At 37.2% G+C, this 23,736-nt stretch overlaps 1 protein-coding gene across 1 annotated transcript in view; it reads right to left on the bottom strand.

Moving 5' to 3' along the window:
- The window catches only part of LOC141432247 (uncharacterized), a 38,175-nt gene extending 16,588 nt beyond the window's left edge, over nucleotides 1–21,587 (bottom strand). Inside the window, exons 1-6 of the mRNA XM_074093786.1 lie at nucleotides 21,508–21,587; nucleotides 18,238–18,420; nucleotides 7,229–17,617; nucleotides 6,586–6,786; nucleotides 5,596–5,774; nucleotides 4,784–4,910 (exon numbers count right to left, since the gene is read on the bottom strand). Coding sequence (XP_073949887.1) covers nucleotides 4,784–4,910; nucleotides 5,596–5,774; nucleotides 6,586–6,786; nucleotides 7,229–17,617; nucleotides 18,238–18,360 — 11,019 coding nt within the window. The 5' untranslated portion in view covers nucleotides 18,361–18,420; nucleotides 21,508–21,587. The remainder of the gene's footprint in view (nucleotides 1–4,783; nucleotides 4,911–5,595; nucleotides 5,775–6,585; nucleotides 6,787–7,228; nucleotides 17,618–18,237; nucleotides 18,421–21,507) is intronic.
- Nucleotides 21,588–23,736: the final 2,149 nt, after the last annotated feature.

Genomic DNA, 23,736 nt, shown 5'->3' with positions numbered 1-23,736 from the left:
TAGTCGAATGTGTGGATATTTTTTTAGAAATTAACATAACAAGGAAAGGTGTCGGTAAAAACAGTATTTAGAAAAAAAAACACACATTTGACTAAGTCATTTAGGGTTCAAACTTTTCCTAATAGCCCTGTGTATCGCCTCCTGAAGTTCCTAAATCGTAATAGCGAATACCGCAAATCGGCCTGCATATTCAACAATATTAGTAGGTACTTGTAATAGTTAAAATGTAGATTAGGTAATGGTTCGTTCGAGTATTACCTATACCTATCAATATATTTTATCTTTAAATATTTCTAGTTAGTATAAAGTCCACCAATTTTAAATGTAGTCAAATGAGTAACGCAAGTTTCGGCCTTGCAGTTTGTTCCCGCTAATATGACTGATTACATAGGACATTTTCAGCTAATTTCAATAATATATCAGTGGTTATTGTTAAGACATAACTTAAAAACACAGAACATAATACGCAGGTACACAAATTGTATACCTATACAGGTAAAAAAATCCGTTTTGACGTAAGTATTTATCTACCTTAGGTATTTTATTTAATAGGTACACCATTTTTTTATCAATAACTGTTGATAGCAAATGAGTTCAAGCTCAACATCTACCCTCATTGTTTATCAGAAATTATGTTATTTGTGGCCGCATCCTCACCTCTTGAAGTGACATTTTGATACGCAAATCACGCTTCGCTCTCTTGACACCGTTTTCTTATCGATCCAGTGTAAAAATCACAGTAATCCATCATTTTTGTCACACCCACGGTCACTGAATAACTAAAGTTATTTAATCGTTAAAAAATAACCATAAAAACAACCGCGCGTTAATACACCACCACACGTAACACTGGCCAGTAACGAATGCGGAATAAAAAATCAAATTTGGAACGACATGAAGGTCGTGCAAGGCTGAAATGCAGTTATCGCCAAATAATCGTAATAAGTGTGCAATTATGCATACAGTTTTGCATTCTTCGGTGATGTCAAAGTCTGCACTTGGTGAAGTCACACGTTCTATACTTTAACCTTGGATATCTACAAGCTCTAAAGCAATGTTGAAGGAAAACTATGGCCTAATATGCTATGATATTCGGCTCACTCTGCACTTGAGGATTTTAACAGTAAGAGATCATTTCTGTGCAATTTGTAATTATCTCCTTTTAACTTTTACTCCATCTTATAAATTTAATTTAATTTATAAGTAAAGATAATGAGATGTAGGTCCTAGAAATGCAAATTCCAAACATGTGGTTCATACGAACATACTATTTTCCTCAATCGCTTAACCGCGTCGGTGTTAATTTTAACACATAAAACAAAACACTAGCGGCGTAGTTTGAAAGTTTTCTTTTTGGGCGGGAAATTTGAAGTTTGACAGATTCGTTTTTATATTCGAGTTTTTTTGTTCGAGAGTGTTCGAGATCGCGTTTTGCACGCGGGCGTCCGCGGCCGCCGACGTCTGCGGAACAACTGAGTCGAATTATCAGCTTATCAGTAAAGCGATTTTATTATTGTAGTTGTTCGTTCATTAGTGGGTTTTATCGTATTTTACGTACTGGTTTGAAGGTTCTTGTGATGCCCTTGATTGTGGAAAATTAATGTCTTAAACTGTAACGGGGTTAAGCGGAAGAATGCCACCTAGGTTTTTTTTTCGAAATTGCCGTAAGGGTGAAAATATTGACATAATAGGGCATGAGCCATACATATGTGAGAGATAACAGATAACACATCCGGTCTTCGTGGCATAGTTGATTACTATATTTTATTCATTATTCCAAAGTCATTGACCGCGAGTCTATACTTAAGTTGCCCGCGGCTTCACCCCCGTTGGTTTTTTTCTGTATTTTCTTCCATAAACCTTCTCCTGACAGTAATGAACACAACAAAAAAAGAATTAGCGAAATCGGACCAGTCGTTCCCGAGTTTTTCGCTTAGCAACACATTTTGTGCTTCATTTTTATAAAAAAATAAATAAAAAAAATAAAAAATATATATATAAGAAACCCTGCTGTGCTGCTGCAGGGTTTCTTAAACTCTATGCAGTCACGGACCACTTTCACAATTTAAACAATTCCGCGGACCCCTGTCAAAATTTTTTTTTCGAAATTTCCTAGTAAATAGGTTTACAGACTGATCCTTTATACATACTCTCATTTATGACTGACCTACTGTGGACCCCTGACACACATGCTACGGATCCCTAAGGGGTCCGATGTGGACCCCACTTTAAGAAACCCTGATATATAGATAAAGGACAAAAAATAGACACACTCGCGTTGAACGCACCGAATTTGCGTTTAGTGGAACACAAGCCCACCTGGGTCGCTTATTCTGATCTATTGTGTTATTCAAATATTGGCATAACGTTAAATTGGCTACGTAAACAAAATCCTAATAATTATGAAGTTTACAAACATTGCATGGCCGTGTGTTCTGTGAAGTTCAGGTCAACGACTCAGTTTGGGCCGTTACTTGCTGTTAGCATAAGTTTACTGACTACAGCTAAATTAGCAGTAACTTGTAAATTATTTGCAAAGAAATACGAACCGTAGCATTTTTTTCTAGACACAACGCTAGTAAATTGCGTTCTAATTGAACGATAAATAAACTACTTGTCAATCATACAAAGTATTATATTTTAGATTAAAGTATCTCGTACCTAAGATTGCATTTACATCGACGCGTTTGGTGAAATTCATCCAAACTGTCGTAGTGACATTTGGTATTTATAATATGTTTATTAAGATAGAGATAAACCAAAACGCAGAAATAATACTAAATTATTACAAAATAAGTTAAAAACTATATTATAAACTAAGCTATATCTAAAAAAGGCCCCTGCGGTATTGTGCCGAAGATGCTGGCAGCATTTCCTCGTTGAATCGCTAGGCTAATTCTTTGAGCGAGGTAGCTGCCAGCTCCTCGGTCACGGTGGCATCAATAAGCCTCTTCAAAATCTCTTTGAAGAGGTTTTAGTGTTCCTAAGGTATTTATTATTTAAATATGGTGTCCGCGAAAAAAAAATGGCGGCGGATTAAAAATACTTTTTTCTTGATTTTAGGCCGTCTTTTTTTAAATCTATCTCTATAATCCAGGTTTTTACTAATCCAAACTTTTTACCACTCAACCCACACGTCTCGACGTTAAAGTAAAGAGCGTCGACCGCACCAGTAAAGGCGTGGTTCATAAACGGACTCTGACTCATGCTTTTTAAATTCACTCCGTGATGCATTCGCTAATTGATTGCTGGGTGGAAAAAGTTTCATACGTTATTACTAACATGCCTAATCTCGCGGCATCGCTCGTGGAAGAATATAAAATTGGCTAGCTCTCCACGTGAGTTTGCAAAAAATTCACAGTGCACTTCTACGATTCTCAAGGGTTAGGTCTGCCAAATGTCAAGTTTGCAGAGAGAAAATAACAAGGTAGGTAAGCAATAGGGGGAGCGATCTCTTCCACGCAACTTTGTTCTACAGAAATAAATAAGGACTAAGTATACTTGGTTTGGATAGGTATTTAACTAAATGTAAACAAACTTCAGCTACCAGATTTGGTACATTCAAGGATTTTATACTTATCTTCATTGTAATACAAACTAGACTCGTGTACTTCAATAAAGAAATGTAAATGTTTAGATAGTTTAATGGGGGAATTTCAATATTTCAGACACCAATTGACGTTGTTTTGTTTACATTTAAGTATTTAAATACCTATCCAAACCAAGTATAGCTTTCAAGGCACAATAAAATTATTGGAAAGTATTTTCATCTTGTAAATCTGCGCAATAGTGTGAAGAGTTTAGTTCGTTTACTTAGCGCTTGCGCCGTTAGGTTGTGCTTCAACTCGCTGACTTCAAGTAGGACGATTATGTAAAGAAATACCTGTCTATTTATATGTGGTAATACATTGGGAAAATATATAACGGATCGCATAAATGACTAATATCTACCAGGAAAAAGGTGTCACATATAATTTCTTGTTAGTTGTCACAATGTTTATAAAGATTTATTTCATCATTCAATGTACTTAAAAGAAAATTCTAGTAAACTCACTACACTTCATATTCATGATTAATTATTGGATTTCCATTTGCACACGATTTTTCCTTATCAAATTTCAAATGATATGAAGAAAAACTCAGATGCATGAACCCACGATTAGGTTAGGACCTGGTTCCATGATGTCTTATTCTGTTTTCTGTGCACCTTGATCATTACACCTGTTTACCATTGATTAATGAACTACCATATGCCATGTTACACCTCAAACACATGTAAAACTACGACTTTTACGTGAATCATGTACAGAAGCCTCCACTTCCACTCTTCTACTTCCGTATGAACCAACAAATGGCGCACATATCAAATTACTGGTTAGTTAGGTCGTAACTTTTTTTCCAAAAAAGGCTCCTCAATTATTTTATATTTATCTGTCAACTTTACCTTTTCCACATACATTTTAATATAACAGATGTCATATTGTCTAACACATTTGGTATCTGAAACATCTCGTCGTCAAATTATTATTGTAAATGCAGACCAAATCGCGTGATCGCGCCAACTACCTTATTTCATAAACGAGCTAAGGTTTTTAATAGTGGCTACAAAATATAAAAACACGTAACAAAATTGCATTTATCACTTATTTCTGTCGGACAACGAATGAGGATCTAAGAAATGAAACGATCACGAACCCCTGCGTGTTTGACAATACGGCCTTAAGTTTGTACCTTACGAAGGGGTATAGTCAGACATGAAGCATTTTTGCGCAATTTCACTAACCTGAGCGGTAGCCGGGGCGTCGTCTGGCCTCAAAGCGTGTAAGCTGCCTTCTTGTTGCTCGGCGAACGCCCGCACAGTGGCCGCAGCGTCGCGGTAGCGTTTCCACAGCTCCACGGCTTTGTGGTACCTGGGAGCGATTTGAGGAATATTACGTTTTTGTTGACGACACGATAGTCATGAAGACAACGGTATATATAGAACATTGATTTTACAGTACTAATAAGGAAAAGAACGCTAAATTGTTTGTGCGGATACACTACTAAATACCTGGTACTACATGCAAGAGGTCCTCGCTTTCACATTTCGTAAATTTAGTAAGAGATTTTTCGTTTATTTCCCTTATTTAATATCTTCTAAAAATAGTCATGGTAGCCAAGTGATTTGTCCTATGGCCACTCAAGCTGAGGACTGTGGGTTTGAGAGCCTAGCCTTAACCTTTGAGATTTTCGTAATTTTATGCTGAGATGCGACAGGGATTTGCTCGGGGATTAAAGACGAAAAGCACTTACTCATCGTATCGCACAGTTGCGTGAGGTTCCGGCACGTGTGCTCATACGCAGCGGCGGCATCGTCGAGCTCCCTCTGCATCTTGGCCGTGACGGCCGGCTCGGTGCTTGCGGCAGCTTGCCAACTAATTTTCTGTTGCGACGGGAGAGGGATAGGAAGACAGTGCTTACTTGTCATACAGCTGGACGAGGTTGCGGCATGAGGTCTCTCAGCATTCAGGCTGCAACGGAGGAATCAGGTCCGCAGCAGCTCGCTGTTGTGGCACGAAAACGATTCGCTTGGGGTTTAGTTCGAAAAGCGCTTACTTGTCGCACAGTTGCGTGAGGTTCCGGCACGTGTGCTCGTACGCAGCGGCGGCGTCGTCGAGCTCCCTCTGCATCTTGGCCGCGACGGCCGGCTCGGTGCTGGCGGCGAGCGGCGCCGCGGCAGCTCGCAGCTCGCCGACCAGCTCGCCGTTGCGACGGGAGAGAGATTCGCTCAGCGTCTGCAGATGGAGAAAAGGTTAGAAGAATCTGCGACAGCTCGTGATTGCATAAGTGATTTATAAAATGGCTATAGAAAATACAAACATTGGAACATAAAACCTCCTGCTTTTTTGAAGTCGGTTAAAAATGATGACATAAAACAATTGGTGCTTTAAAAATAACCCTCAATATGTTTGTTGACATCATAAATGCACACACAAATCTCATCTTTCTTAAAAATAAAGTTGTGTTAAATACTTGTGATGTATAGACATCATTTAATAAATCTGTTTAAAAAAATATACCTCGTTGAGTTTCTTGCCGGATTCTTCTCAACAGAGGTTTTTTCCGAACCGGTAGTAGATTTTTTGACATTCATAAGTGCTTGTTATAGCCTAAATTGAATAAAGATATTTTGACTTTGACTTTCGATTTTGAACACGGACCACTGGATTTTTTCCAAAAACCATACATACCTAGTTAAAAAAAAAGAAATCATTTACAAGAAAATACAACACAAGACACAACAAAAAATCGTCAATACGAAGGATAGTGTGTCAGCATGATGCTGAATCGTTAAAACACCCCAGTGCTGATTTTCAGTAAATAAGGAAATAGTCTTAGGGGCTGTTTCACCACCCCTTGATTAGTGTTAACTGACGGTTAAATGTGATGCCGTCTCTATTTGTTTTGTTCAAATAGATGTAGACGGCATCACATTTAACCGTCAGTTAACACTAATCAATGGGTGGTGAAACAGCCCCTTAGTGTTTTCTTCACAGTTTTGTGCCTGTTTTAATAATCAACTGGTCCATAACCAAATGAACCAACCTCAAGCTTCTCAGTTGCCTTCAGCAGACGATCGTAGTCGACTTGGCCCTGGACAGTCAGCAACTCGGCCATGTAGTCTGCCTCTCGCACAGCGCCCTGCACGAGCTCCAGCTGTCGCTCGAAGCGCCGCCACAGTTGGACTTTGGAGCGCAGACGGGCACTCAGCTCGCTAGCATCGGCTTCCAGTTGCGCGTGAGTTTCCTGGCAGATAATGAAGGTTATGTTACTAACATACAGAATAAACCACACTAGCTAGATATTTTTTGGCAGACATATTTCTTGAAGATCATAGGGGTGTATCATAGGAGATTCAAAAATTCGGCAAAAGCAGCTACCCTTATTTTTACATTTCTAAGGGGGTTAAAGCTAGTTCAATATAAAAGTAGACAAGATCTTGAGCAAAGATTATCGAAACTAGGCCATCAAATTTGAACCTTGGGATTTCGGCAGTGGGATACAGAAAAAAATACTTGTTTAAGGGCCTGTTTCAACACTGATTGATAAATTTTATATGACAGAGGTATCTTTGATGCCGTCTCTGTTTGTTTTGTCAGAATAAATCGAGACAACATCTCATATATCTGCCAAATAAAATTTATCAATGAGCGGTGAAATACAGGCTCTAATTGTAGTATTAGCTTACCTGTAATCCATTGATGTCCCTCTCCAAATCCGTAAGTGAGACAGACACACGTAGACAGGTGGGCAGGGTATGAAGCGCCTGGTTAAGCGCCCTTATGTCCCTCCACTGCGCTGCCAGGTCTTCAAGCAATCGCTCACAAGTTTCCGACGCCCGCTCGACAACATCACTGCCAAGACGCTCCGCTGCCTCGCATTCTTCAATAGTTAGCCGAGCGCGGCGCTGGCTCTTCTGACAGCGTGTGATACCAGCTTGCACCTGGACTATCTTCTCCTTTAATAACATACTGCGTTCTAGTTCTTCAGCTATCTGGTCGTCTAGGTTACGCGATTGCGATAGCAGAGCGCCCAAACGGTCCGATTCGGCAGTGGGCAGCAAACTTAATCTGCCAAGCTCGTTTTGAATCCTATCGACTCGTCCAGTCATCACTTGAAGTCGCTCGATGTAAAGATTCAACTCATCTTCGCTTTTTATAACAGTTTTTAAGCTGTCCAGTGTGGCACGTAGCTCTCTAATTTCATCTTCTAGGATGTTCAATTTCTCCCCTGAAGATACGTCGCGATCAGAAATACTCTGGATAGCTGAAGAATGTAAGCTGTCTATTTTACCAGCCAGCTCTCGCCATTCATCTTCTATCTTTAAGAAGAACTGCCGTTGAACCATCTCATCAGATATCGGTAATATTTCCAAAGCTTTTTCAAACTGAACTCCAGATTCGTTCCTTAGATTGTTGTGAACTTCGTGCTGAGCCTTTAGCTCCCAGAAACGTCGTAGGTTACCTGTCGTGGTTATGTTCTCAGGAGTAATATGTTCGAGTTCCCTATTAGCAATCTTCATCCAGTTTTCAATCCTTTCTATGATGTAGTCGTACGTCATCCAATTCTCCTTGAATGCTGTCAGGCGAATAAGCCTGGAATCTACGTCTTCTTGTAGTCTGAGTAACGTATCTAGCGCCTGGGAACACTCTGATTCCAAGCCCGAGCAGACTATAAGACTTTGAAGACCCTCAGTTATTGATAAGAGGCGTAAGATTTTAGCATGATGATGTGATACATCCAAGCTGACAGACTGGTACAGGTTGATATATTGCTCATGGTCGATAGAAGTGACGTTAGTAAGATCAGGGACCCTCTGTTGAGCTACTCTAAGCCACTGCTGTTCGTCCTTCATGCCTTGTTCCAACGTGGTCCATCTGGAAGCAGCTAGTGTCATTTGTTGGGCGCGACCGGCTGCTCTATCTATGATGGCCGTAGCCCGATCGTGAAGGGAGTTGTGTAATGATGAGTATTTGGACCTAGTTTCATTGTCCAGATTATCTTCGAGAGACTCTAAGATTGCTCGACAGTGGCTTAAGTTAACGAAGAATTTTCTGTGTTTTTGGATTTCTTCGTGCAAATGTTCCAAATCTGATACAATTATCTTTCCATCAACTAAAGCTTCTGCCACATCAGTAATTTGACCAAAGTCTTGTAAAGTTTGTTCATATTCTTCTGCTAGCGCTGATAATTGAAGAATTCGATCACGTTCAGTGTTTATGGAATTTTCTACTTGCTTGGTGTCATCATCACAAGTGTACAGGTTAGCTGGACATTCTCTCTTTGGATTAGTTTCAACAAGAATGCGATAGCGTCTAAACATCTTTGTAACTGCATCAGAGTTCGTTAAATTAATGTTTTCTAATTTGTCAAGCTTTTCTAGTTTTTGTTGTGTTGGAATATCAGCTAAAATAATATCATCCAAATTAGACTTTACTTTTTCCACTGATTCTTGTAATTTGTCCGTGTCGTTTAAAAATTTGATCCAGTCTTTTTCAACTTCTTTTACTGTGAGTGGACTTTGGCTATTCAACGTACTAACAGCGTCCGCTTGGCGTGTTAACATCTCAATCAAAGTGATAATTTCCTCATTCACTTCAGTTATCTCAGTGATTTCTTTCAGACGTCGAATATAACTATGCAACGAATCTAGACGCTGATCTTCATTAACTGATTTACCGTTGGTTATAGTTTCTTTTTGGATTCGGTATTGAATTTCTTCTAACCAAACAGAAATTGTTTCAATGATAACTACAACACTCCTTTCAGTTTTTGTTGGATCATGTTTAGTAATGGCCTTCTTTAAATGATCTAGCTCCTTATGAATGACTGCATCATAGGATTTTTCTACTGATGGATCTAATACAGCTACTGTCATAGAGTCATCAGGGACATGTCTAGGAGACTCTGCTAAGGACTGAGTTCTTTTTTCTAAAGCATCATGCAGCCTTGCTTTCTCAGACTTTCGAGAGAAGTCAACAGATTTAGACGGAGAAGGCGATTTAGATTTTGAACGTTGAACAACATCAGAGTAAGTAAGTTTATGAGGAGCAAATGTCTCTTGCCGGTCAGGTGATACAGGGCTAGCAAGTTGAGAAATACCCTCGTCTATAGATGAAGTATCTTTACTGGAATAATCTTCGCTTGTAGGAGTTACCGACATAAGCAACTCTGTTGTAATAGGATCTGATAAACTTTCTGGTGTTTGCGCCAGTGGTGACTCCATTTTTCTTTTATGTTTTTTCTTCTTTTGTTTCTGTCTTTCCCCAATTATAGACTGTGGTGCTTCCATTTGGCGTTCGTTATCAAGGAAATCATTCGTCGCCTCGGGGATAGTTACTTGTGCTCGTAGGTGAATTTCATATGGTTCATCAGTAGAAGTAGATATGGAATCTTCGGAATACACTCTTGGCGATGTCTGCTGTGTATTGTCAATAGTTACTATATCTCTTTTACTTATATCCAGATCAACTGGTCTGGGTGTTACAGGTACTTTAACTTGAGGATGTTCGGGTTCCCTAGGAGTAGTCTGTTGAGTACTATCAGCTGTCGTGAGCTTCTTAAGATCTAAAGCAGGAACCGTTTCCTCTTGTACTGATTCCATTTTGAGATGTTCTGGTGTTCTAGGAGATGTTTGTTGACTGACATCAGCAACTTCTGGTTTTGGAGGAGCAGGTGCTATCACTTCGGATTTCTCCTCAACTGGCATTTCCTCTTGTGGTTCATCAGACTGAGTAAATGTACTTACAACAGGAATATCTGGAGTCTGTATGCTAATTTCGATTACTTCTATTTCTTTTACTGGTGTAGTACTCGTTTCCTGGTCAGTAATTTCTTGAGATGTTTGAATGTCAGTTTCAACAGTTTCAATCAACATTTCAGTGCTCTTTTCATCTGTTTGTATTTGAGGTACTGGTGATGTTTGTATTTCTTTACATTCTACTATAATTTCAGGAGCCTCCGATTTCTCTTTTTCTTTCGGTTCTTCTAAAGGTGATGAAGTTTGTGAGAACTTTTCTTCCGGAGTAACAATATCATGAGACACTACTTGAGTTGTCGCTTCGGACTGAATCACCTTTTCCGGTGATTCCGTTCTACTTGTTTGTATTTCCGTATCAATAACGGGTGTTTTTTCAGCAACTGTAATTATTTCTTCAACAGTTTGAGTATCAACCTCTTTTTCTTCCCTGGGTGTTGTTTGTGCTACAGTTTCAGTAACAGGTGTTGGAGATGTTTGCAATTCTATTGCAACTGTCTCTAGTTTCAACTCCTCCTTGTTCTCTTTAATAAATTCAGTTAGTTCAGGCGAAGTTTGCACAGAATATTCTTGAGTAGGGATTTGTTCAACTACTGGTACAGTAAAGGTTACAGTAGTCGTTACATCTTTTTGTAAAGTTTCTGGACTACTTTGAACACATTCTTCAACGATTTTAACTGTACTAATGTCAGATGTTTCACTCATTGTATGGTAAGATTCGTCTTTAGGCGATTCTACATTTTCATTTCCGATCTTAGGACTTTCGGGTTTTTGTTCTTCAATGAATTCGGGCTCCTGTGGTACTTCCGGTTCAGATGGTGGCTTTTTCTTACCCTTCTTCTTTTTACCTTTCTTTTCTTGTACAGGTTCTACTATTTCTACTGGAGATGACACGGACGTATCTTCAGAATCAGCAGTGCTTTCTTTCGGGTAAGTAGTTTCTTCACTAATACCATGAGGTTTGCGTTTCTTTTGCCTTTTTCTAGGCACAGGTGTTGGTCCTTGAGAGATCTCTTCGGCTTCATACCCCTTCTCTTCAGTAGTTCTATCAGATTCCACAAATGAGTCTGGTTCTAATGATTCTACTTTAGGTTCTAAAATATCTTCAGATGGTTTAGGCGATTCTAAGGGTGGTGATGTAGGTAGTTCAACATAGTGACTTAAAGAGGAGCTGTCTGTTTCTAAGACACTCTTATCAGTTTCAGTAGGCAATTCAAAAGGCAAGTCTGATTTTATAGACTCATCCAAACTACCCTCTGGTGTAGGCTTGGGTTTCTTTTTCTTTTTGCTCTTTTTCGATCTCGATGAATCAGGTGTCTCGCTTGAATCTTGATCTATTTTTTCAATCTTAACTTCGGCGACTATTTCTGTTTCTTTAGTATCTTCTAGAAATTTATCCTCTGTAACAGGCTCAGGAGTAGGTTCTTTTACAACAATTATTTCTTCTTTAACAGGTGATGGAGAAGGTTCTTTAGTCACAATCACTACTGGTTCATCAAAAGATTTTTCTTCAGCTATTGCGATTTTAGGATGTTCTTCGGTAACCTTGATATCACTGGGTAGATTAACATCGATATTCTTTTTAACTATGACCGATTGTTTCGTATCAAACCCTTCAAATTTGAGGTCAAATTGTACTTTAGGCTCATTTTTCTTAGAATCTATCTTTGAAAGTGACATAGAAATATCAACAGTTTGTAACGGTTTGGCTTGTTCGCTTGCATTACTGGCAATATCGCTTTGAACACCCATTGTTGGCTTTAATTCTCTTACACGAGTGTCATGACGCTCTGATTCAAGAAGTAGATTGATGTCATACTTCTCTGGTTTTTTGGATATTATATCTAATTTTTCACTAGGCATTAACAAAGCTTGATCTTCTAGATTTCTATGAATATCAATACCAGTAGCAACTGTCTCTTGATCACGAATATCGTGTAGTTTCTGGTCTTGTTGTACATAAGAAACTTCTGAGGCTAACGGGAGTGTTGTGGCAGTTTCAGTAATAATGGTTCCAATCTCAATAGGCTTCACTTTTATAGGTGATTGTGCCGAAATAAGTTTTTCTTTAACTTTATGCACTTTCTTTTCAATCAGAGTATCTTTTATTTCCACTGTCTCTGTCTTTGATTCCTTTGTTAGTGGTATTTCTTTTGTATCTCTAGGTTCTTGAATAGTTCCTTCCAAACTTAAAAGTTCTTGCGTTATGTCAACTACGTCTTTTTGTGACGGTGAACTGATCTTAACTTGGTCTAATAATTTTTGATCCTTAATTTGTACTTGTTGTACGATAATAGGTTCTGTTCGCTCAATTATATGTGCCACAGTAGTTATTTCACTGGTTTTTGTTGCTTGTGGGTATTCAGGAACAACATCTTTTATAGTTTCAGCAGGTAAATTTTCTAGCTTAGATTGTTCTTTTTCGGGCTCAATTTCAAATGAAGCGTCGGAAGGCTCAAGTGCATCTAATGGTAGGACTTCTTTAGTTTGAAGTATACTCGCAGATTCTGTCGTATTGGTTTTACTGACAGTTTCAGGTAAAGTAACAAATTTCTCTTTTCCTGCAAGCGCTTCAACAGCAACAGTATCTAGTGTTCGAGACTCATCAACTGTAATCTTGTCTGAATGTAATTTTGGTACGCTTGGTAATATAGTATTTTCGGCTTTTGGAGATTCTGGCCGGTGTTCTGCTTCTGGATGTAAAGCATGAGCTCTCTCGTTTGAAATAAAATCAGTAACTGATACACTAACCACAGATGAGACTGGTTTGCTTGTTATCTGGGTTTCAATTTGTTGAGGAGATTCTGGTTTGCTTTGTTCTTTAGTATTGATATCCTTAGGTGACTCTAACTTGCTTGGCATGTCAGTCTCGTCAACTTTGGGAGATTCTGGTTTGCTTTGCAATTCAGTTTTGTCAAGTTTAAGTAATTCTTGTTGTTTTTTCAATTTATCTTCAACAGATTTAGGTGATTCTGTCTTGCTTAGCAACTCAGGTTCATCAGATTTAGGTGATTTTGGTTGTTTCTTCATTTCACCTTCTACAAATTTTGGTAATTCTGGTTTGCTTTGCAGCTTAGTTTCCTCAGGTTTAAACGATTCTGGTTGTTTCTTTATTTTAGTATCTACAACATCAGGTGATTCTGGTTTACTTTGTACAGTTTGCACAGCTTTTGGTTTGAGACTTGCATCTGGCTGTAAAGCTTGAGCTTTCTCGTTTAAAATGAAATCAGTAACTGATGTGCCAATTTTAGATGATTCTGATAGTAGCTGTAATTCAGATTCTTCAATCTTAGGTGAGTCTGCTATGCCTGAGAACGTTGTTTCAACTTGTTGAAGAGATTCTGGTTTACTTTGCAACTCCGTTTCGTCAAATTTGGGTAATATTGGTTTGCTTGGCAACTCAGTTTCGCTAAGTTTAGGTGATTTTGGTTTGTTCAATTCATCTTCAACAGATTTTGGTGATATTGACTTGCTCTGCAACCGAGTTTCGTCAGGTCTAGGCGATTTTGGTAGTTTCTTCGATCCACCTTCTGCAACTTTAGGTGGTTCTGGTTTGCTTTTCAACTCAGTTTCGTCAGGTTTGGGTAATGCTGGTTGTTTTTTCAATTCAACTTCAACAGATTTAGGTGACCCTGACTTGCTCTGCAACTTAGTTTCGTCAGGTTTAGGTGATTTTGATTGTTTCTGTAATTCACTCTGTACAACTTTAGGCGATTCTGGTTTACTTTGCAACTCAGTTTCCCCAGGTTTAATTGGTTCTGGTTGTATCTTTACTTTAGCTTCAACAACATTAGGTGATTCTGATAAACTTTGTACAGCTTGTTCAGCTTTTGGTATATGACTTGCGTCTGGGTGTAAAGCTTGAGCTCTCTCGTTCAAAATAAAATCAGTAACTGATCCGCCAATTTTAGGCGATTCTGACAGTAGCTGTAATTCAGATTCTACAACATTAGATGAGTCTGTTTTTGTTTCAACTTGTTGAAGATATTCTGGTTTGTTTTGCTCCTTAATGTCAATTACTGTTGTTGATACTGACATGCTTTGCAACTCAGTTTCTATAGTTTTGGGTGATTCTAGTAGTTCCTTTACTTCGCCCTCTATAACTTTAGCTGACTCTGGTTCATTTTGCACTTTACTGTCATCTATTTTAGGTGCTATTGGTTTGCCTTGCGATTCTGACACTATTGGTTTGGGTGATTCGGATTCACCTTGTTCTATTTTGACAAACTGTGGCGACTGGTCTTGACTTGGCAAGTCAATCTTTAGTGATACTGGTACACGAATTGCACCAGGATGCAAAGCATGAGCTCTTTCATTTGAAATAAAATCGAGTACTGTGCCAACTTCAGACTTCACAGAATTAGTTTCTCTAGTGATTGCTTCTAGTTTTTCATCTTGTGCTTGTGTGTCTATTCCTTTCTTATTTTTTTGTGTAATATCAACGGAAGATATTTCAAAGTCAGATTCTTTTCCATGTATTGACAATTCTTTTGTTAAGTCGATTTCAGGTAATGAGTCATCTCTAGGACAAATGTCTGATGTTTCCCGAATTTCAATTTTGTCTTGTTTGAGTTCTGATTCCATTACTTTAGTCGCTTCTTCAGGTGCAGAACTTTCAATCAATTTGTCGACAAAGGTTACTCGTTTGGTCGGCGATGCTGATTTAGATTTTCTGTCATGGCTTGTTATTTTTTCTACTGACTGTTTTGTTTCAATGAATATAGGACTAGATACTTTCTCAAGTTGTTCTTTAGTAGCATGTGTAGATTCTGGGACTTCTTCATCTTCGGGAATAGCAACAGGTATTCGTCCAATATTAACATCTATTTCAGTTGTAACAGTAGTATCTGGAGTAAATTCGTCATCTGGCTCCTCGACTATTTGCTCTGTGACATGTTCTTTGCCATTTATAATTTGAACTTGTCTTATTATTTTAATACGTTTAGTCTTTACGCCTTGTTCTTGAACGGTGTGTGTTGACACTTTGGGTTCTTCTTCAATAATCTCTACATCATCGGGTTCATCGATTACTTCTTCCGTAACATGTTCTTTGCCATCAATAATCTCTATATGTTTGATAATACGTTTTCTTGTTCTGGTTATTTTTCTTGTCACTTTTTGTACTATCGTAGCAGTATTAGAAGAAGATGTTTCGAAAGTGGAATGATGGTACCCTTCTGTCGTTAAAGTAGTGTGGCCCTCGTGTGGTTCTTGAACGAAGTAAAGTTCTTGGGGTTGTGTTCCCTCTGGCACACTTTCGTACATTTCAGAAACTGTCACCGTTTGTTCAGGTGTTGTTTCTCTAATCTGTGACTGTCTGACTGTTTTACTTGACGTTGTGAACTGTGATTGCTGTTGACCTTCCATTTGTATAAATTCTTTCGATAAATGCTGATTTGGAGATAATTGTTCTGTGGTAGCTTCAGATACTTTAGGCGGTTTGTCATCACCATCATCTGGCCTACTGTCTTTAGGCTCATCATCAGATTTAGGACTTGTTCTTGGATGCTTGTCGTCTTTTTTCTTATCAGGTAATGCAGGTTTATGATCATGATCCTGATCATCATCTATTTCTTCATATTGCACACCACCTTGGTCTTTGACACTTATTAATACTTTCGGTATCTGTTCTTCGAAGACTTCGACATTATCAGGTTCATCTATTACTTCTTCCGTTACATGTTCTTTTCCATCTATAATAACGACTCTCCTTATAATTCGTCGTTTTGTTTTCACTATTCTCTTAGTAACTTGTTGAACAACAGCAGTCACGCTTGAAGACGATGTTTGTATTCTAGTATTACCATCACTTTCGGCTAGCTGTAGGATTTCTTCAGGATTCAATCCTTCTTCTAATTTGACAACCATGCCAGGTCTTGAAGTGAACTCTTGAATTGTCACTTCACTGCCTGGTAGCCCTGTAATGACTTGGCCGCCGAAAGTTTGATATTCAAGTCTTTGAACGCCACCATCATCAAGCATCGTTGAACTGGATCCCTTATCTTCTTTCAAGGTGATTTGCGAAATCGATTGATCTTGTTTTCCGTCTGAAATCATTTGTGTAGTATGACGATGGCTATGAACCATTTGCTGACGCGTAACGAGAGTTTTCCTTATTTTTTTGACAATTATCCTCTTAGTCCCATCGGCATCGACTACTACTTCGGTTGTTGTCTCATCAGGCTCCACCATGACAGTTTCAAATGACTGCGGCAGACTATGCGTTATATTAAGCTGAGAATCTTTACCTTGTTTGTCATCTCTATAATTAGCATCAACGAACAACGATTGCTCATCGATCTTTTGATCTCTGAACACGGGTCTACTTTCGATTTCAAATATTTCATGGTCACCGGCAATGGTTTGCCTTACTTTGATATTTTCTAAAATTTCTTTTTTATCTGATATCGGGTCACTTGTTTGTATCTCAACATCATGCGGTGGAGCACAAGTAATGGAAACATCCTGAGTTATTATTTTCTCGGGCTCGCACATGATAGATTTATCTGTAACAAATGGCGATTCAGATCTCAGACTTTCTCCTGTTTGAGTCTCAATTGTGATCGTCGGTTTTTCTTCTTTGACAACAATATGTTCTATCACAACCTTCTTTTCACTAGGTGTCTTTTCAATCGGTACTTCCGCTTGACTAGGTGCTTTCTTTTCACTGAAAGTTTTCTCCAGGTTAGGTTCTTTCTTTTCAGTGAGTAATTTTTCACTAGGTTCTCTCTTTGTACTGGGTAACTCCTCACTAGGTTCTTTCTTCTCACTTTGTAACTTTTCACTTGGTTCTTTTACCTCTTGTTTCACTTTTTGAAGACTTTCTTTGAACGACGGAACTTCTTGTTTTTCCTCTGCTTTGACAATATCACTATCTCTAGGAGAAGCAATTTCTTCAGGCATTGACGTTGAATCAATGGTCCTGTCTGTCTGAGATATATCTTCCTCAATGACTTCAGCTACAGATCTTATCTGCAACAATACCTGTCTTAACCGTTCTATCTCTACAGTGACTAGATTTCTCGTTTCTACTAACGATTGTTGTGTTAATTTCAATTTATCTTCCAAAGATTGACTAGATTTATCATTACCGATTATAGTAATCGATTTTAATATAATTTCATACTCTTCGTATTCTCTGATATATCTCTCATAGACTTCAATATATCGTGTAATGTCCTCTTCAGTAAGGACGTCTAATTGTTTGGTAGATTCTTTAAGCTCGTTGTCGATGGTTTCTAACCAGTGGTCTAGTTTGGCAATTTTCTGTTTTTGCTCTTCCATTTCCTTTGCTTGACGAGCCACTTCTACTTTGGCGTCCTGTAATGTATAAAGTATGGTTTAAAATCTAAAACATAATTTTTAGCATTCATAGTCAAATAAACTTTGATAATTTAGAGAAGCGATTACAAAAACATAAACATGAAATAATTTCGTAATTTTAACAAATTTAGTTATGTGAAATATTTGACATTATATCACATTAGTTATATGAACTTAACTGGAATGAAACATTTGAATGGTCGGTCGGCTTCCTAACGATCAGTCCCAATAATCTGGTGAGGGATAGTTTTATTTATTAAAATAAGGTTTAACATACAGGTCACTCATGTATTCGTAGCCGATGTACGTTCAACATGTTTTGAACCAATCCGTGGTATCTCATCAAGGTGAGCGCGAACAGAAAGCCAACCGTGAATAAGCACACTATTTTTATAATCATACCTGTGTCACACGGTACATTTAATTCAAAGTGTCTGGCCAAAAGTTTAATTTTGACTCATTTTTTTTTATTGGCAAGTACAATTCGTAAATGGATTATTGGGACCATTTATTAGAAAACCGCATAATATCAGTGCCTGATTCATATATCATCCACATACTATGATTTGTATTAAAACAGACAAATAAAAACACGCAAATAAAAAATAACCCATTACCTTTCTTACCTGGATGATGTCCAGCCCCTGCCTTGCTTGCTGCAATAGCTTGGATATCCTGACTCTAATCAACATCAGCTCCCGACTCAGGGATTGAATCTCCGTCTCCTGGCGATATTCCATGATCTTGGATTCTAGGAGCTCCGCCGCTTCATCACACTTCGTGAGTACTTCGATGCCCTCCTGAAATTTGAAGGTTAAGGAATAAGAAGGGGTTAGGATGTCAACAGTCTTACAACAATCCAAGTATGTTCCGAACTTGTACAATTGTCATTACTAAAATCGAGTGCTTATATAAACAAAATACATATCACGGGACACTAGACACCAATTGACCTAGTCCCAAAGTTAGCAAAGCTTGTATTACGGGTACTAGGCAACGGATAAACATACTTAAATAGATAGATACATACCGTAAACTCAGGTTTCTATAGTCCGAAGCTTTCATCAATAGTCCAAACGGACTTTTGAACATTTCAAACCATCACAGAACTGCTAATGTTTAGGAGGTTCATCGTGCATTTTCTATTGGATCAGGCTGAGATGAACCTCCTAGATGACGTTAGCAGATCCGTAATTGTTCGAAATATTAAAAAGTCCGTTTGGACTATTGATGAACGCTAGGACTATAGAAACCTGAGTTTACGGTACTTAAATACATATTAAACACACAAGGCTCGAAAACAAACATTCGTATTTTTCATACAATATGCCCCGACCGGAGATCGAACCCAGTATCTTAAGCTTCGTAGTCTAGTTCTTTATAACCACGGGGTATCTAGCCGTGTTTTTTTTAACTTCGATGTTTGCTACGTAAAACAGCTTCCGATGCCTAATTCTACTTATTTGAAGTCATAAAAAATAAAGTTTAGCTCAGGCACCACGAAAGTACTCCAAGACAAGAGGTGGAGGAATCTAGTCACGGCTTCCTTCGATCAAATTTCTTACAAGCGCTTTTTCTTAGCAGCACTTAGCCATTTTGTTCTGGCATCCCCCTACCTTCGCGGTTGCTGGCTGAGCCAGAACGTGTACCTACTTTACAGCGATAATCCGCTTTAATTTGTCATATTGTTCATTACATCACGTTGTTAGTAATTGGCAATGAGAATTATTTATTACATCCCACTAATTCCACTAATATTATAAATGCGAAATTGTAAGTCTGTGTGTTTGTTTGTTTCATTTTTACTTCATCACGTCCTCGGTTTGAGTCCCGGGGAAGGACATAGGATAGTTTTTATCCTGGAAAATTGCACAGTTTCCGTGGGATATTGCGCGGATGGAGTCGCGGGTAACGGCTAGTATAATAAATGCGAAAGTTTAAAAGTCTGTTTGTTTGTTTATTTATTTGTTTGTTACTTCATCACGCCTAAACCTCTGAACCGATTTAGATAAAATTCGGTACTTATACAAATAGTTTGAGTCCCGGGGAAGGACATAGGATAGTTTTTATCCCGGAAAACTGCATGGTTCCTACGGGATAGTGAAACCGAAATTTACGCGAACGGAGTCGCGGGTAACGGCTAGTTGTCATTTACATAGTGGCTCAAAATTAAATGTTCACAAGAACGCACTTTTGTATTTAGCCACAAAACGTGACTAAATAGACCTTGAAACGATCAAATATTTTAAAACTAATTTCTTCATTCATGTTTGAATAAGCTAGCAAACACTATTTTAAAGCGTGATTGTGTTGAGGAAACTTCTAAATATACCTTTACCCATGACTTGTTTACGCTTCATCGTAAATGATACTTATGTCATTGTATGTTCACAGAAATGCAAATTGTGTACGTTTAAACAAGACTTGGTAATGGTTAATCAATGGACCGCCATTTAAATCCATTGAATGCCCTATACCTAAATGGTTAATTCGACTGGATGGAGCAAGTGGGTCTCCTGATTTAGACAACTGCAACACCATTGCAATGCGTTGCCAATACCTAAACCTCAAGTAAATACTCTACAATTTATTCTTAGTTTGGTTGATGATATTTCAATTTATTGAATGAATTTACGGAGAAACATTAGGTATTGGTTAAACAAACGTGAGTGATTTGAGTTCTATTTCTTTTTTGTTTGGCAATACAATACCAATATGGTAAACAATCAACGACTTGCTCTTTTAATATTTCATTAATGTTGAAAAAATCGACCCAGAAGTCCATCGTTATGTGCGTTGATATGATAATTAATTTAAAAAAAAGTGGCATTACTTCCCGGACATGTCTGGGAAGTGTTTATTATTGTGCAGGTTTTTTACTTTTACAAGATTGTAGGTAGGTGGTTGTATAAACATATTGTGTCGTATAAATATAATATTTTCGTTTTATTTCCTCGCATATTCGAAGAAAAGCAGTATACAGGCCTCGGCAGGAATGTCATTTCCCGCCTCTGCAGTAATATACCTACTATTAGGTACACAATAAATTAACAGTGTAATATAGATAATAGTAGTAAAGTAGTTTATATTACATATTTCTATTGCTCAAAAGACTTCGTCTGTAATAAACGTTTATTATAATTACTATACCTAAGTAACTTAACTCTTGGTTTTTGATGACAGTCTTGTTTTTTTTTAATTAAGACTGATTGAATACAACAAAAATAAAATATTTAAAAATAATTCTGCCATCATACAGAATGATTACCTACTCTAGTACTCATGGCGTCATGAAAAACAAGACACATGATACGAAGACAAATTCAATTTTAAATCAAAAGCTCAAAATACTTCTTGACAAGAAAACAAATGATTAAAGACGCCCTTTATTTATGTTCTTAGTATGGTGACTGTCAAAGACTGAAATTAATGTTCCTAGCGTTTACTTCTCACTATTATGTTTATATTTATCTCCAAGGTTTGAAGTTTTATGTTAATAGCGAAGTGAACTATATTGTTCGGTCATAAAATTGATTTTACTGCCTCTTGGTTAAACACAACATTGCTGTTTGCATCATTAAAAATATTGCACCGTTAAAACTTTTAATACTTGCCACTAAAATCAATATTGAAGTATAAAAGGATTAAAAATTATTAAGCACTTAACTTTTATTCTGTAAGTTTTTTAGGAAGAAGATTTTACAATTGACTTTATTTTTTAAATATATGTAAAAAAAATATCATGTACTTAGCCATTTTTAAACTTAGCTTTCCCCTGGAGAAATTTCAATATCAAAGTAAATAATTAACTTTTTTTACCGTATTTGTTTTTCAACACAATTCCGCATTCACTGTTTACTTATGCAATAATTTCAATATTCACTCACTTTTAGAAACAATTGAATTTTATATAGCTTAACACTTCGCAGCTCTTTGTGGTTCGATTTCGGTTCGAAGTGTTCCGCTGCCCGCGAAACACTGTCCCAATGAATGATGCCAAACGCCTATATTTATTATTAACCTATGTCGTAATGTATAGTACCTTGGTGACATCATCACAAAACATGGCTAAAATGCAGTCATTGCCGTGATAAATCAATATGCAGGAATTGATGACGTTGTAGTTTTGTACAACAGATTCTAGTTTTGTTTACGCTGGGCCCAAAATATCGTCAAGCGTTTGCCAACTGATGCTATCATCGGTTTTATTGTTGAATTGTTTCTATAGACTTTGTAAATCGCTTGATAATTCTGTCTAAAAATTATCAAAAATGCTAAGGAAAATGCTTTGGAAAAATATCTAGTCATTTTTGTATTAAGGTGCACATCAAATTAAGTAGACTATGTAGAGATAAGTAGAGATAAAGATTTCCACAATGAAAATAAAAGCAAATATAGGGGTTATTCAGATATTGATTATTAATAATTGGAGACAGCAATGCATTTTTCTGCACTAACCCTTTAAAAAAGTAAGCCCTTTTTTCGAGATCCATAGCTAAGTTACGAGTATTGAGTCGACTAGGACTTTTTATCGAGTAACTATATTGAATTTATTTTGAACTTGAATTTAATATCAATTAAAAATATAATTAAACAGGGAGTTTTCAATTATCTAAACGACCATCGTAACTATATAAATAAGAAATTAATTCGCTTCTTCGTTCGTTTAAGCGTTCGGTTATTTACTTAGAAGAGTTTTGTTTACTTAGAAGTAGGTATAACTTCAGTACCTAGTTCGATAATTGTGTCATTATTCGAAAGGTAGATACTTACTGCATTCATGATTCTTTTTTGAATGATATAAATTATATTGCGTTTTCCACGCGGACAAAATCGCGGGCAAAACTGAATTAAAAGCCTATAGAAACACCAACAATGTCATAAGTGGGTCGGACAGTTAATTTTAAGATAAATGGTATATTTACAGTGAAACTTACCCTAAGACCTTCCTCCATGGCTCCGAGACTTTCATCAGGTAGATCCGAGAGGCGTGCTTGCACACTCTTTACTTCTTCTAGTAGACTTTCAATATCATTAGACAAGTCATCCTGAGAACACACACCCAGATTAGGTACTACTACATTATTAACTGGAATCGAATCTAAAGATGGATTGACATCAACGTTTTTACTTGCTTCATCTTTAAGTTAATCATCATGAATAAGTTTGTACTATAAAATATTATACTTTTTGCAACCAAAATAAATAATTTTGAATTTGTAATAGTAATCATAGGGGGCATTATAGACAACGTGAAATTTAGTTTTTGTTTCATCACTAAATGCTAAGTCCTTATCATTTTTAAATTCTAAATTGTTTTCGAAAGCATCACCATCTTTAAATTCCATTCCATTTACAAAGATTAGATGCAGGGGTAAAAATAAAACGTCGAGCATTTCAAATGCATAGGCATGTTAGCTACGGACAACATCAAACCTCAAAATAAACTTAGTCGACGCCGGCTCATGCTAAAGCCATTCAACATCAAAATATTATTGGAATTAGGGCTCGTGAATAAAGCTGGGCGTGTTTTAGGAGGATGAACACGACGTCATAAGAAATATTATTTAATTCATTATGACATTTTTTTAAATGTAGCTAGTGACAATTTAAGTTAAGTTACCAATGAAGAATAACTATGAGAGAGCAATATACTGAGCTATGCTCGCAATTAGCCAATTAGCACAAGGACAAGCTAGCCAGTGTAATTTTATATTCAGAGTAAAAATTGTAAGAAAATTTTAGTGTTCATCCGTAATACATTTTATTGTTCATTCAAAGGAGAGTACTAGGATTTCTAAAACTACATCAAAGTCACAACTGACCTCAGCTTTTGCTGTGTTTTGCAAAAACAGCATTTTTATCCATCTGGTGCTAGTTTATGAATGCCAAAGCCCAAATAAAACATTTCTGCCTCAAAATCTTAAAAAAAAGCATAAATTTCGTCGATCGTCTTGTAGGGGCCAAATTTTCGCTATTTAAAAAGTATGTTTTTTTGGAAAAACTATATTTAAGTAACAAAAAAAAATTTTACGGGTCTTTACCAAAAAAGGTTCATTGTTCAACAAAATGTAATAAAAAACATTTAAATAAAACCATAAATGCAATCATATGTT

This window comes from Choristoneura fumiferana, chromosome 10 (genome assembly GCF_025370935.1).
Source record: "Choristoneura fumiferana chromosome 10, NRCan_CFum_1, whole genome shotgun sequence".
Lineage (NCBI taxonomy): Eukaryota > Metazoa > Arthropoda > Insecta > Lepidoptera > Tortricidae > Choristoneura > Choristoneura fumiferana.
This window is presented reverse-complemented; position numbering and strand designations above follow the sequence as displayed.